At 41.5% G+C, this 13,811-nt stretch overlaps 1 protein-coding gene across 1 annotated transcript in view; it reads right to left on the minus strand.

Annotated features, from left to right (window-relative positions):
* The window catches only part of LOC126456385 (uncharacterized), a 127,906-nt gene that overhangs the window by 45,506 nt on the left and 68,589 nt on the right, over positions 1 to 13,811 (minus strand). The window contains exons 3-4 of the mRNA XM_050092139.1: positions 10,403 to 10,689; positions 2,332 to 2,647 (exon numbers count right to left, since the gene is read on the minus strand). Of these exons, the coding sequence (XP_049948096.1) occupies positions 2,332 to 2,647; positions 10,403 to 10,689 (603 nt within the window). The remainder of the gene's footprint in view (positions 1 to 2,331; positions 2,648 to 10,402; positions 10,690 to 13,811) is intronic.

Below are 13,811 nucleotides of genomic sequence, written 5' to 3' on the forward strand. Positions count from 1 at the left end.
AAAAAAAAACATTGATCAACTTAAAGTTGCCACATAGCTACATAATAGTCCTTTTCTCTTCAAAAATTACTGTGGCTATTCATGCGCGTGATGAGCATCTGTCGACTAGTTTCGAGTGTAGTAGTGTTGAGGACTGTATAACGCATGAGAGAGTATGACTCGCTCAGTATTTTTTATATGGGAGAAAGTTCTACCCCAAATTGGTTTGGAAACACCTTTCTGTATACCCTTATTCAATATGGAACAAATAAATAATGCTTCCTATTTATTCGTAAATCGCCATTTACAAATATACTCTGTTCAATAAAGTTTAAAATATAAATCTCTCAAGGTTCAGGGACTATATCTATAGGATGTTTCAAAATCTTAGCATCAGATGCCTAATGGTGACAGATCACGTCATGGAGAACAACTGTCCCGGCCACACTAGGCGTCTTTTATCGTTGTTTATGCGGCGGCAATTATGCGGGGGCAGGGGATAGGCACTCTTCGGTGTGCCTATGCAATGTGTTTCCTTTAATACAGTCATTCGTTTATAAAATATCATTCTTAAGGTTTTCTTCTACATCTACATCTACATCCATACTCCGCAAGCCACCTGACGGTGTGTGGCGGAGGGTACCCTGAGTACCTCTATCGGTTCTCCCTTCTATTCCAGTCTCGTATTGTTCGTGGAAAGGATTGTCGGTATGCTTCTGTGTGGGCTCTAATCTCTCTGATTTTATCCTCATGGCCTCTTCGCGAGATATACGTAGGAGGGAGCAATAAACTGCTTGACTCCTCGGTGAAGGTATGTTCTCGAAACTTCAACAAAAACCCGTATCGAGCTACTTCCTTTGTTTCCGGATTGCATTTCCTTAGGATTCTTCCAATGAATCTCAGTGGCATCTGCTTTACCGACGATCAACTTTATATGATCATTTCATTTTAAATCACTCCTAATGCGTACTCCCAGATAATATATGGAATTAACTGCTTCCAGTTGCTGACCTGCTATTTTGTAGCTAAATGATAAGGGATCTATCTTTCTATGTATTCGCAGCACATTACACTTGTCTACATTGAGATTCAATTGCCATTCCCTGCACCATGCGTCAATTCGCTGCAGATCCTCCTGCATTTCAGTACAATTTTCCATCGTTACAACCTCTCGATACACCACAGCATCATCTGAAAAAAGCCTCAGTGAACTTCCGATGTCATCCACCAGGTCATTTATGTATATTGTGAATAGCAACGGTCCTATGACACTCCCCTGCGGCACACCTGAAATCACTCTTACTTCGGAAGACTTCTCTCCATTGAGAATGACATGCTGCGTTCTATTATCTAGGAACCCCTCAATCCAATCACACAATTGGTCTGATAGTCCATATGCTCTTACTTTGTTCATTAAACGACTGTGCGGAACTGTATCGAACGCCTTGGGGAAGTCAAGAAACACGGCATCTACCTGTGAACCCGTGTCTACGGCTCTCTGAGTCTCGTGGATGAATAGCGCGAGCTGGGTTTCACACGACCGTCTCTTTCGAAACCCATGCTGACTCCTACAGAGTAGATTTCTAGTCTCCACAAAAGTCATTATACTCGAACATAATACGGGTTCCAAAATTCTACAACTGATCGACGTTACAGATATAGGTCTATAGTTCTGCACATCTGTTCGACGTCCCTTCTTGAAAACGGGGATGACCTGTGCCCTTTTCCAATCCTTTGGAACGCTACGCTCTTCTTGTTGGAAATCACTCTATCATTTTAGTGCGGTTAGTAGCATGCAGATGCAGAACACCCATATGGAGTCATTTATCACTCCTAGACGTTTGATGCGAAAACTGAAACACCTGTATAGGAAGCGACACACAGGCATCGGATGACTACAAGTAATGGTCCTAGAACCTACTTAGGACGTCTGGGCTGTCCTCTTTATACCATCAACACCACCTGCACTGCAAATACCGTTTCCACCACCACCACCGCCACCAACACCACCACCACTACTACTACTACTACTACTACTACTGTCGCTATTGATGTAACGTTTGTTGGGACTGTTCTGCGACTTTACAGATACCCACTTTTACATCACTCCAACCTCACTCACAATCACATGACTGTCAAAACCATCTTGAAGGAGAAACATGGCCATTTCTGCTTACCACCACCACCCTACGTGATGATCAAATTCCTTGTTAAATTGTCGTTCCTCCTCGGTAACATTACATGAGATTGTTTGAGATATATGCAATTGTTAGGCTTAGATGTGTGTTAGTGCACAGTGCATTCTCTCTTCCTTCCCACACATTGTTGTGTTACAGTGAGGCAGCCTGGTACCTGGGGAAGTAGAGGCGGACGACCTGTCCGGGCCGGCCCTGCAGCAGGTAGGTGCAGGAGGAGTGGGGCGGGTACCAGTGGGCGACGCTCTGGAAGATGCCCTCCTGGTCGGACCCCAGGTCGTCGCCGGTCAGCAGCCAGTCGCACGTGCCGTTGCGCACGCCCGCCAGCTTCCCGTGGCCCGGCCAGCTGCCCACGTTGAAGTGGAAGCCAGTATTGAGCAGCGGGCCCGCCGGAGAGCTCGAGAACTCCACCAACAGATCTTCCGAAGTGCCGATGATCGAATACGGGAAGTGTCCCATCCCGCAGAAGACGCCTGCAGTGTAAAAAGCAGAGTAACCAAAGTGGACTAAAACAGCATACGCCAGCCAGTAACATCTTAATTCGTGAGCTTTTTATGTTTTCGTTTCTTTCTGCAATACCGGTCATTAAAATTCCAACGCAATGAAGGAAGCAAGCAACAAACTAAAACCAGCATGAAGTATATTACCGACGCGGGCATGCAACTGATTAGCATTTCGACGCAATCACACAATTTAAGTAGCAGTAACGCCATCTTCAATCTGCGTACAAGGAAGGATTGCATATTGGTGTTCTGATATCACTTTTGTGTATTGGTTTTCTCTGATCCAGGGAGCTTATAGGCTCCACGCGGTACAAATGAGTCAGAGGGCTTGCCGAAGGAGCAGGCGTGAAGCGGCGAGTGTGTCTTCAGTTTCGGTAGGGAGTCAGTTCAGTTCAGTTCCATTTATTGCTCCGAATTTTAGACCTGTTATCTGGAAACTCTAAACAGGTTGTAAGTATTCAATAATGATGATGAAGGACAATGTTTTATATTATGAATATAATAGTAAATCATGTTATCAGCAACCACTGGTAATATTAATATAAAAATAAAACACAGCACTTGAAAAACACGAATAAATAAAAAATGCATTTAAAATAAAAGGACTTAAGGCAAGTTCCAAGCGAATAACTTCCATCTTACACTTATAGATATGTTACTGGAAGCCTCGGAAGAACTCGGGCTGGGGCTAGTACGGTCTTGATCCATGAAAAGCGAGTAGGATGAGATACTCTTTATGCCTGGCAAATGTTTAACGGAAACTAAGTGTTCTTCTTTAGTTCTACTCTGTTCGAGACTGTTCTTTAGTGAATGTGTGCCTTCGTCTACGTGTGACATGGTATGTTAATCAACGTGATTAAATTGCATTGTCCTGAGAAAGTGATAGAACTATATATGAAAACAGCAATGGGTATCTATTTTTGAAGCTACAATCATAATTTACATACATCTGTTTTCATGTGTCTACTCTCAAACACAAAGAAATGTTTTCCTAAAACTATTTTTTTGTCGAGCCATCTTGGAACACAGCTTTCTTAAGCATTGAGGTCGAATGTACAGCGGAGTGCTGTTTGCGGCTACGATTAATGCGGGGCAGATTCCCTTGTCTTTACCTACTGTATTTGATTTGTGATCGGATTTAAGAGGCTGGTATTTCATACACCGAAATGTTTTTGTACGTTATATGTTTTCCAAATCTACGTTATGTAGCTGGTCATTGTATGACTATGCCACATGGCTCACGTAAAATTAGTCTTATTTCTCTGGTAAAATTGTATTCTCGGTATCTGATAATAATGATAATAATAATAATAATAATAATAAGGTTAAAGAAAATCACCTATTTTTATTTCTGTTTCGTTCCTTTCACCAATTTCTTTAAATGAATTATTACCTTTCAAGATGACAGTACAGGCTATCTGTAAATTATCCTTAATTTAAGACTTTTATATCTTTAAAACCATAGTAGATATTAACAAATGGTTATAAATATGTGATAACTCACAAAGTTTTGTTTCCTTATTCATACACATCAGTGTTCGCACATTTAGCGGCACGGATAATGCCTGGTCGGAATTCCATTTGTCTCCACGTATAATTGAAAATCTCAAAGGCGACACGTTGAAAAGACTTGTGAATGTGTGCCTACAAGTTCTGCGCAGATCTCTAACCTGGGTTCAGCACTCTAGAGTGCTGGGAGTTGGGGGAGTGGGGGGGAAGGTGCCATCAAATTGGACCATCTCATCCAAGTCACCTATCCGGAAACTTTCCTGAGATTTTTCAAGTTCAGTTTTGCGTCAAAGCTGCGTTATCTGGAAGGTAAAAAGGCTTATAATATGTTATCAGATTTCGAAAACCATTTTAAACATCTAGTACAGTTTTAAAGTTAATAAAATATTAAGTTGTAAAGATAATTTATGGACACCCTGTATTGAGTAACCATGAAGATTTTCACTACTGCCTTGTATATGAATAACAAAAGATGCCGTTTTATGCCTTCAATTCACTCATTAGTTTGAAGATAACCATTTTTCATGTCGTATGCACTGTGCGACCCAGCAAGGCTTTTTGCTGCTTTAGTCAGTTATGTTCATATCACGCAAGGTAAGATTGCCTTGAGAATTTCAGAGCAACTGTTGCTTCGCCCTTCTGCAATGTTTTACGGTAACTTTACATTACTAGCTCACAACAACCAAGCGTTATAAATTTATAACTGAATACATGATTTGATATTTGTACCCTGATGATTAGGTTAAATCTAGAGGTTATTTATGACATCTAATGTTAGGTTCAGTAATGAGAAAGTTAGCTGATCAGCAGCAAATCATTTCAGATGCCACATAATATCCGTTGTGCGAAGTACGTATGTCTGTGATGAATTATAGCTGAGAGCAGTCAGATCAAAAATAAAATTATTTTCTTTGGGGCTCCATTCACCTTAAAGTGAAACTTTAATATCCATTTTCAATTATTCGTAGACACCACACAAATTGTGCTCTCTTATTTGACGTGCCAAGTCGCTTAAATCCCACTGATACTACAGACCAGTCACTTCCTATCACTAACCATTAAATTTCTCCATTCATTCTGCAGGTTCTGTGATCCTCTAAAACACTGGAGGAGAGCCTTGGTAGTTGTCAAGCTTGTAATGAAATTTCTTGATGGTCACAGCGTCGTTGGTCCTAATTTATGTTGTGAGATCGGAATGTCTAATCGACGAATACAAGAGTCCAGGTGTAAATTAGTGAGCTCCTGCCATCTAGAAGTGGCCTTAAAATCTTTCTTTGATCACATAGTTAAGTCTATCGAGTTGGGAAGTTATTTGGAAGAACAATTCAACGACGACACACTACAAATACGACTTCGTAGAATTTAGATACATGAATTGTAATTAATGCCGCTGATCAGGCACGTCCACTGTGTTTGCTGACCCCGTGTAATACTCGAAACTACAGACTTTCCGCCAATCAAATGCAGTTCGTGTGGACTCAGCGTTCTCATGATCAGTGCAGGTTTTCTGCATCCTCCACTGTGTGACCCTCAGTTTCTCTCCGTTTGCAATGCTCCATCATTTCTTACAGCTATGGGAGCTCTGTGACGTCTTAACAGATACTAATTGTTTGTTTCCCACTACTAGGATTTATTTTCATGTTTCTTATTTTATTGAACAATGTCTACAGTAATTGTCTATAGTGCACATACGACAGTAAGTCGAAGCAGCCTTATGTAGACTTGTTAAGAAATGGCACATTTTTTCATGAGGTTAAGTAATAGTGTCGTTAGGAAATGATTATGCCGAGAATAGTTAAAGACATGTTAGTCTTAACGGATTATGACCTCGTGACTCTCTATTTCAAATTGGACCTCTACAGCATAACCAGTAATTTATTTGGAGCTTCTTCAGCGATAGTCGACATAAGCGGCGTGCTATATTGGTAATGCCGCGGAAAATTCGTCGCCTTAGAGCAGCTTCTTGCCGTCGACGTCAGAAATATGGCACTTTTAGAGGAAGCCGTGGAGGTTTCCGCCCCATCGCCCTGTCACTGATACATTACGCTCCACCACGCAGTAAGGCAAAGTCAGAGCTTTCTATCGACAGAAAGCCTCACTATAAAAAGAAGGGAGTTCGTCTTACGTCGCGGCTCTTGGAAAGAGACGACCACCGTTTTCGTGGCGTAACCCGAATTATGTATTCTCACAGAATTCTGTTTGTTCCTCTTGTCATATAACTACGGTAATAATGCAGTTTAAACATTGCAAACTCAAGAAATAATTCTTAACATGTGCTTCATATTTTACAATCTCTAAACGTCAGTTTTCTCATAAGAAAAACACACTTCTGCTCATCTAAATCGTTCACTTCTGCAAACATTGCGTTTATAGAACTTCGTGAATTTCTGTTATGTTTTCGTTTTCCAGTTGCTAATAGGCTTGATATATCAGCTGAGCCCCGTTGGCTCGTGCTAATACCTCCATTATGTTAAACATGCTTTGCGCATGCCTTGTATATAAGATCTCCACATTTTCCGTCACTATGATTTTACTATTTAGGCTGTAGACTATCATCAATTTAGGCATAGCTTCTTGTCGTCTTCTACCTCTCCTCGTTACACGGATATTTCATCGATGAAATCATATTGAAATGCGGAAATATATGTACATTTCATATAATTCTGTAGTTTTATAATTTCATGATTTGATCAAATCGGTTGAACACTTCGCTCTTTCTATGGTTTCCTATATTTTAAATGCCCGGAAGGAAAACCACGCACGGATCCAACACTGAGATTGTTTTATTCTCATTTTCACGACATTAGATATTCAGCAAACAATGTTCCCGTAACAACGTGTCCTAAAAATAGATAATCGCTGCATTGCGTGACTGTGGGTGTAATTACAACGCATGCGACTGGGTGAATTCAGATGGAAGTTCTTGGTGTACCTTTGCGGGTGAAGCCTGAGAAAGGCGTTTGAATGCAATCTTCGAATCTGGCCCGTGGCTCCAGTCAGTTGGGACACTCGTCTGCCCAAACGCTTTACACGTGCCATAACGTGATTAATTGCTCCGGACTCACTAACAAGGGAAACTAGCTTCGAAACTGGGAAGTTCAATGAGTGGAAAATTCTGAGGCGAGGGAACCGGGAATTGACTCTCCTGTTTTCTGACTGGAGGAGACGTCTGCTCCACTGGAAATTTCGTCTTGCTGATGATCACTTAGGTCTCTCCAAGTTTGTTCATTCTTTCTGCACGGAGGGAGGCGGGTTCGATTTTATCCAGAGTTAGCCTGTCGCTGTTCCACGATCAAGAAATTAAGTAGTGCTACTTCTGTGCATCCTTGACGGTGATTTTGAATGGGCGTTACTTCAGTTTTGAGTTATGATACTGCATTAACAATTGAATTATTTCGTTAGGAGAAGTGGGTATTAATTTTGCTGGCGTTTTGCACAGATTCATCTGGAATTTGTTCCTTAATCGGTTACGATTCATTTTATTCATCGACTATCCAGTTAACTTTCATGATTCTTTTCGCTGCGCGTTAGAGGTAGGCTTTGACGGTTCAGTCTTTATTGAAAAACGGTGAATTTTGCTTTCAGTTGTTCTGTGAGTTTGAAACTATTGGACGCGCCTCCATGTTGCTGTACTTAGTCCACCCAGTTCTTGCTGAATAATGATGATCTTTACGCAATTACAGTTTGCTTGTAAGGAATTTTGTATGTAGTCCATGTTAAATACAGTTCAGGAGTGCGTCCCCCTCTGTGAATAAATGTCCTTCATGCTGCTATGCAGTTAAATTTCACTACAGTGTGCATAGCAAACACGCCTTCCCTTCCCCTCACATACTCTGTAAGAGAAAGCTACTAGGAAATATGTAATGAAGTCTAAAGCCTGATTGATCGATCCGAAGATCAACAGATTTCTGTTTCGCGTTTTGTTTAAGACCAGAACTCAATATTTATGGAAGTTTAGATAGCTTGGCACAATATTTGTTCAATAGTATGCTCGCGACTACGAGAAGTCTCTGTTACAGAGCGAAAGTTTGATCCACCAGAGAACTGAGTGTCGACTTTTTTACACAGGGAAAAAGAGTGGGCAGCCGGCTTCTAACGTATCTTGGAACGACTTCTTTTACCGTAGCAGGAAATGATATTTTGGTACCTGTGCCTTACAGTACCGCCATGATGTGCTTAACGCGTTTGTTACTGCTTTACTATACGTAGCGCGCTTGCTGACGGAAAGGGTGCCATGAAAACTTTGGCATTCTTCAAATTTCAAACGAAGCCTTCCAAGAAGATGCTGGTATTCGGCTAACACTCAAGAAATTTCATCAGCTATGGCCTCTGTTTTATCCATCTAAATTTAAAAATCGCACTCTTACATTATTGTCAACGCTCCAAACATAGCTAATTATGGAGTAACCTCACATCTTCAAACTATGACTTGATATTTTGCAAGGATAACTGTTAGGATGAATGTCGTGTTTTAAAACAACTGTGCACATGCACTGCTTCATGTCTCTTATGTGCAAGTCGACAATGTGCGAAACATACGGGTGAGAATAAATAGACAGTAATGCGCTAAATTTACATTTGTTGATTTAGAGAAAGCTTTTGATCAAGCTGATTCGAACAAACTATACAAAAATGTGAAACTAACAGGAATAAAATACAAGGAGTGAAAAGTTAGTAAAGTTGGTACAAAACCCAGGCTGCAGTAATAAGCTGAGGGACAGTAGTTGAGAGGATGAGATAGGATTGTAACATCCCCCCCCCTCCCATTTTATCTAATCAGTGCACTGAGCGAGTAGTAAGGGAAACCAAGGAGGAATTTGGAAAGATCGTTCAAGTTCAGGAAAAGGAAAAAAAAACTTCAACGTCTACAGACGACATAGTAACTCCTTGAAAGACGACAAAGGACTAGAAAGAGCATTTGATCTGAATAAATAGTGTTTTGATATGAGGCTCTTAGTTGAGCATCGAAATCGGTAATGGAATGTTCTTCAACTAAAGCAGGGGACGCTAATGGAATTAGACTGGGAAATGAGTCCCTTAAACTAGTACATGAGTTCTGCTATTTGTGCAGCAAAATAACTGACGATTCCAAAGTAGAGGGGATAAAAATTCTGAATGGTAATAGCAAGAAAAGGGTTTGTTTAAAGTAGTTATTTGTTAAATATCTAATAATGAAGTCTTTTCTAAAAGTATTTGTCTAGAATGTGCGTGTGAAGTCTGGGCGATAAGCAGCTCAGACATGAAGAGAAAAGAAGTAGATGTCACAAGGTGCTACAGATTGGATATATGGACCGAATAACTAACGAACAGGTACTCAATCGAAAACAAGAAAAATAGAATTCATCGAAAAAGTAAGCAGTTTCAAATGCCATACAGAAGATCCCGTCGTCGTGCAAGACAGACAATATATAAAACTATTGAAGACGTCGAAATGACCACATCTGTCGCCGACAAGAAAAAGAATACCATCAAATCTGTCGCTGCACACTCTCTACTGGACGGACCTGCAGTGTTTTGTGGTTGCAGACTGAACTTCAGCATTGACATCAATGATTCGTTTACCCACGGTAACGGATGGTTAACAGTCGCTGTTGTACGTGGTGGTACAGGCGTACCTAAAAGGGAAGCAGGGTCTTTTACAGGATAGACTAGTATGAAGAGTTACTATCAAATCAGTGTTCAGACAGCAGACAAGAACAACGGCAACAACAACAATGTTCAGCTATTAGTATTAAACATGTACATACAGGTGAATCTGGACTTACAACAAAGAATTAAAACAAATTCCTGTGTCGGCCGCTGGTGGCCGAGCGGCTCTAGGCGCTACAGTCCGGAAGCGCGCGGTCGCAGGTTCGAATCCTGCCTCGGGCATGGATGTGTGTGGTGTCCTTAGGTTGGTTATGTTTAAGTAGTTCTAGGTTCTAGGGAACTGATGACCACAGAAGTTAAGTCCCATAGTGCTCAGAGCCATTTTTGAACCAAATTCCTGTCTTCGTTGTAAGTTGATACTGTGACACCGAATGTAACATCTTTCATAAATATAGAAATATTGAAATTTATTGCTCATCTTCGTCTACTATTTGCAAGACACCATCCTTGAAAAGAATATATTAAGTTTCGCACGACTGGTTTTCTGAAACGATGATGACTGTTTTGTTTTTAATACCGTAATGCAGGTGCAGATTAAGTGCAGACTACAGGTGCAGCGGCACTCACCGATGACTGGTGCGCTCTCGTTCTTCCCGTCGTACACCTTAATGTAGTCGTACGGGCAGTTCTCGGCGCCCGACGAGATGGGCCTCATGGGACACGTCATGATGTTCTCGCAGCGCTGGCCGTCGATGTTGAAGACCTCGTTCTCGATGTAGAGCTTGATGAAGGGCAGCCTGGTGTTGAGGTGGTAGCGGCAATGCAGGCCCCTGGGGTAGACGCCTGGGTAGGCGGGAGACTGCACGTAGCACGTCTGCAGGCGGCAGTCGCGGAACACGCGCTCGCAGTAGGACCTGCGAACACAACAGGACGTCCGCTCATGCCGGGGCAGAAGACGTTACCGCCCGCTTTTATCGCTGCCGCGGGCAGTTTCCTCTCCTCTGTGCAGGCGAGCGCCCTAAACACGGGAACACACCGCGCGTAACACTGCTGTGACCTAGTTCCACCCAGTACCTGCTGCTGACAGCATTGTGAGGCGTTGACGACCGCGGTTCGTATCTATGTCGATGCGAAACGTGCTGCGGGAGTGTGGTGAAAAATTATAAATTAACATTCTATCGACAATTTTCTGCTAATAATAGGGATGTAATTAGCACTTCAGCAAAGGTACGAATTCTAGAAGACGTGGTCAGAAAACTAGAGTGAAACCCTATAGTCAGAAGCCAGGGCAGATCCACATGTCCTCTGATATATCCATTGTGCGGACGAAAGCCTGAGCTGAGGCGCAAAAACTACAGTTACATCAACGGACATGAACAGTCATAATTTCTTTCTGGTAAAAAGTTAGAGGACAGCGCCAGTATTACGATTTTTGTCTGCTAGCATAATAGCCGGCAGGAGTGGCCGAGCGGTTCTAGGCGCTACAGCCTGGAACCGCGTGACCGCTACGGTCGCAGGTTCGAATCCTGCCTCGGGCATGGATGTGTGTGATGTCCTTAGGTTAGTTAAGTTTAAGTAATTCTAAGTTCTAGGGGACTGATGACCTCAGATGTTAAGTCCCATAGTGCTCAGAGCCATTTGAACCATTTTATCACTTGTATATGCACGTAGTCCCAACTGGACCTTTCATGTCAAATGTAGAGTTCACACTGTGTCAACGTCTGAAGTGAATAGTCTAAATGGGATTATGTGCATACACAAGTGTCTTTAATGTCTTAACTTACATTTACTGCTCTGAAGACGGCCACATGGTGACCGAAATCCAGATCTGCAATACATATCGTTGCGAGTGACTGCTGTACTATGAACGTTTTGAAATAAATACAGCCGCTAGGCGCTATTTTTTTCCCTAAGGAATCGAGGCTGATATTATTATTCTTAAGTTACTCTTATTACCTATTTGGGACAACGTGGCACTATACCTGCTGTAATAGACGATGACCTGGGAAGGGTAATTGTCATCTCCCGTGCTCTTCTTTCTGATTTCCAAATAGCTAAAGTTGCATCCCATTTCCGTCGGACCAGTTTAAGCCTTACGTCTGTCATTCCTGTGTTGTCTGCAGTGGCAGAGGTCACTTCTACTATTAGCAGAGGCATCCTCAGCGATGTTCTAGAACAAACCACCCACTGATCGGACTACTGATTTTGTGTAAAATACATCACAGGTAACGTTTGGCTTAAAATCAGTGAGTCTGCCAACGCTCCTCTTAAAATTATTTACAAGTGGACAATGCAGTTCCTATTCTTGAGAAATATAGCACCTTATCATGATTAAAATTATGATGGATTATTGCAAATCTGATAAGAGAAATTTACGAACGTACAATTTCGCGGCGATATATATCGATTAAATTCTCTCTGGCTTTCAGCCGCGTCATGTAGTTTAAAATCTACGAGATTTCTACCGAGTACTCCACTGCCATTGTCAAATGGTGACACAAGTGTGGTTCGTTCTGCCGTCCTTAGATAGCAGGCTGTGACGTTACGGGAGCCCAATCCAGTGCCAGGTAAGGAATTGTTTTGGGCGCGCGAGAGAACGGCGTTAATGAGACAAAACAAATTCCTTCTTTACCATGTTGTTAGGGTTAAAAGATATGAACCACAAAATAAACTGTACTCTTGTGAGGTTAACAGAAGTATTATCGCTTATGTCCACGAGGGTAGTGAAGTCTTCTATAGACTGAAAGCCAAGCAAATGAGTCTTTGTTCTTTCTTAACTACTTCAGTAGGTGTTCCTGTAGGCTGTTTCTTTTAGCTATACAGTCTTCTCGACAGCGACGACACAATACAGAGACTCCGTTTATTATATTATTATTACATTATTATTATTATTATTATTATTATTATTATTATATTCTTACTGCATTACCACTGTATGAAATAGAGAATGAGACAGCAATCTCCCACAGCAATGTAGGGTACATTATATTACCGTATGAACGAGTGTCATAAGACTAGATAGGGTTTATGCATACACCAAAAACATGGAGCGTAATGTAAGGAGGCTGTAAGTAGGCTGTATAGGTTTTTATGTTGGTAGCGCCACGTAGCGCTCTGCATGAAAATCACTGGCTGTGCTGTGTGCAGTCTGTGGCTGGTTGGCATTGTTGGAATATTCGCCATTGTAATGTTGGGCAGTTGGATGTGAACAGCGCGTAGCGTTGCGCAGTTGGAGGTGAACCGCCAGCAGTGGTGGATGTCGGGAGAGAGATGGCAGAATTTTGAGAGTGGACGATCTGGACGTGTGTCCATCACAAATAGTAAATTTGTAATACGGTATATCATGAACTGATATATATGTGATGACTTTTGAATATTGTTAAGGTAAATACATTGTTTGTTCTCTATCAAAACCTTCCGTTTGCTAACTATGCCTATCAGCAGTTAGTGCGTTCAGTAGTTAGAATCTTTTACTTAGCTGCCAGTATCGGCACTCGCTGTATTGCAGTAGTTCGAGTAACGAAGATTTTTGTGATGTAAGTGATTCATGAAAGGTAAACGTTATTGTTAGTCAGGGCCATCTTTTGTAGGGATTATTGAAAGTCAGCCTGCGTTGCGCTAAAAATATTGTGTGTCAGTTTAGTGCTGTTCAGAATAAGTAAAGAGAGAAATGTCCGAGTTCGTTCAGTTCTGCTCAGCTGTTTGAAAATCAAATAACGTAAGAGGTTTATCAGCACAGTAATTCATATATTTTTCTAAGGGGACGTTTCAGGAATATCTTCCGGCAAAAATGCTTGTACTCCCAGTATCTCCTTCTAAACGGACAAATATATTTCGACAGGATTTTGAACACAACGTAATGCAATTGATGAGTTTATGATTGAGAGATAAAATCTTCAGTTGATGCTTCTTGATGTAGTACTCAAGAAATAATAAACGAATTTCGTTTGGTATTTCAGTACCGCATAACAGAGCTATACCGTTAACATTGTAAAGTATATTTTTAAGGACTGAATGTATTGCAACAGTAACAAAA

This window comes from Schistocerca serialis, chromosome 2, assembly GCF_023864345.2.
Source record: "Schistocerca serialis cubense isolate TAMUIC-IGC-003099 chromosome 2, iqSchSeri2.2, whole genome shotgun sequence".
Classification (NCBI taxonomy): Eukaryota; Metazoa; Arthropoda; class Insecta; order Orthoptera; family Acrididae; genus Schistocerca; species Schistocerca serialis.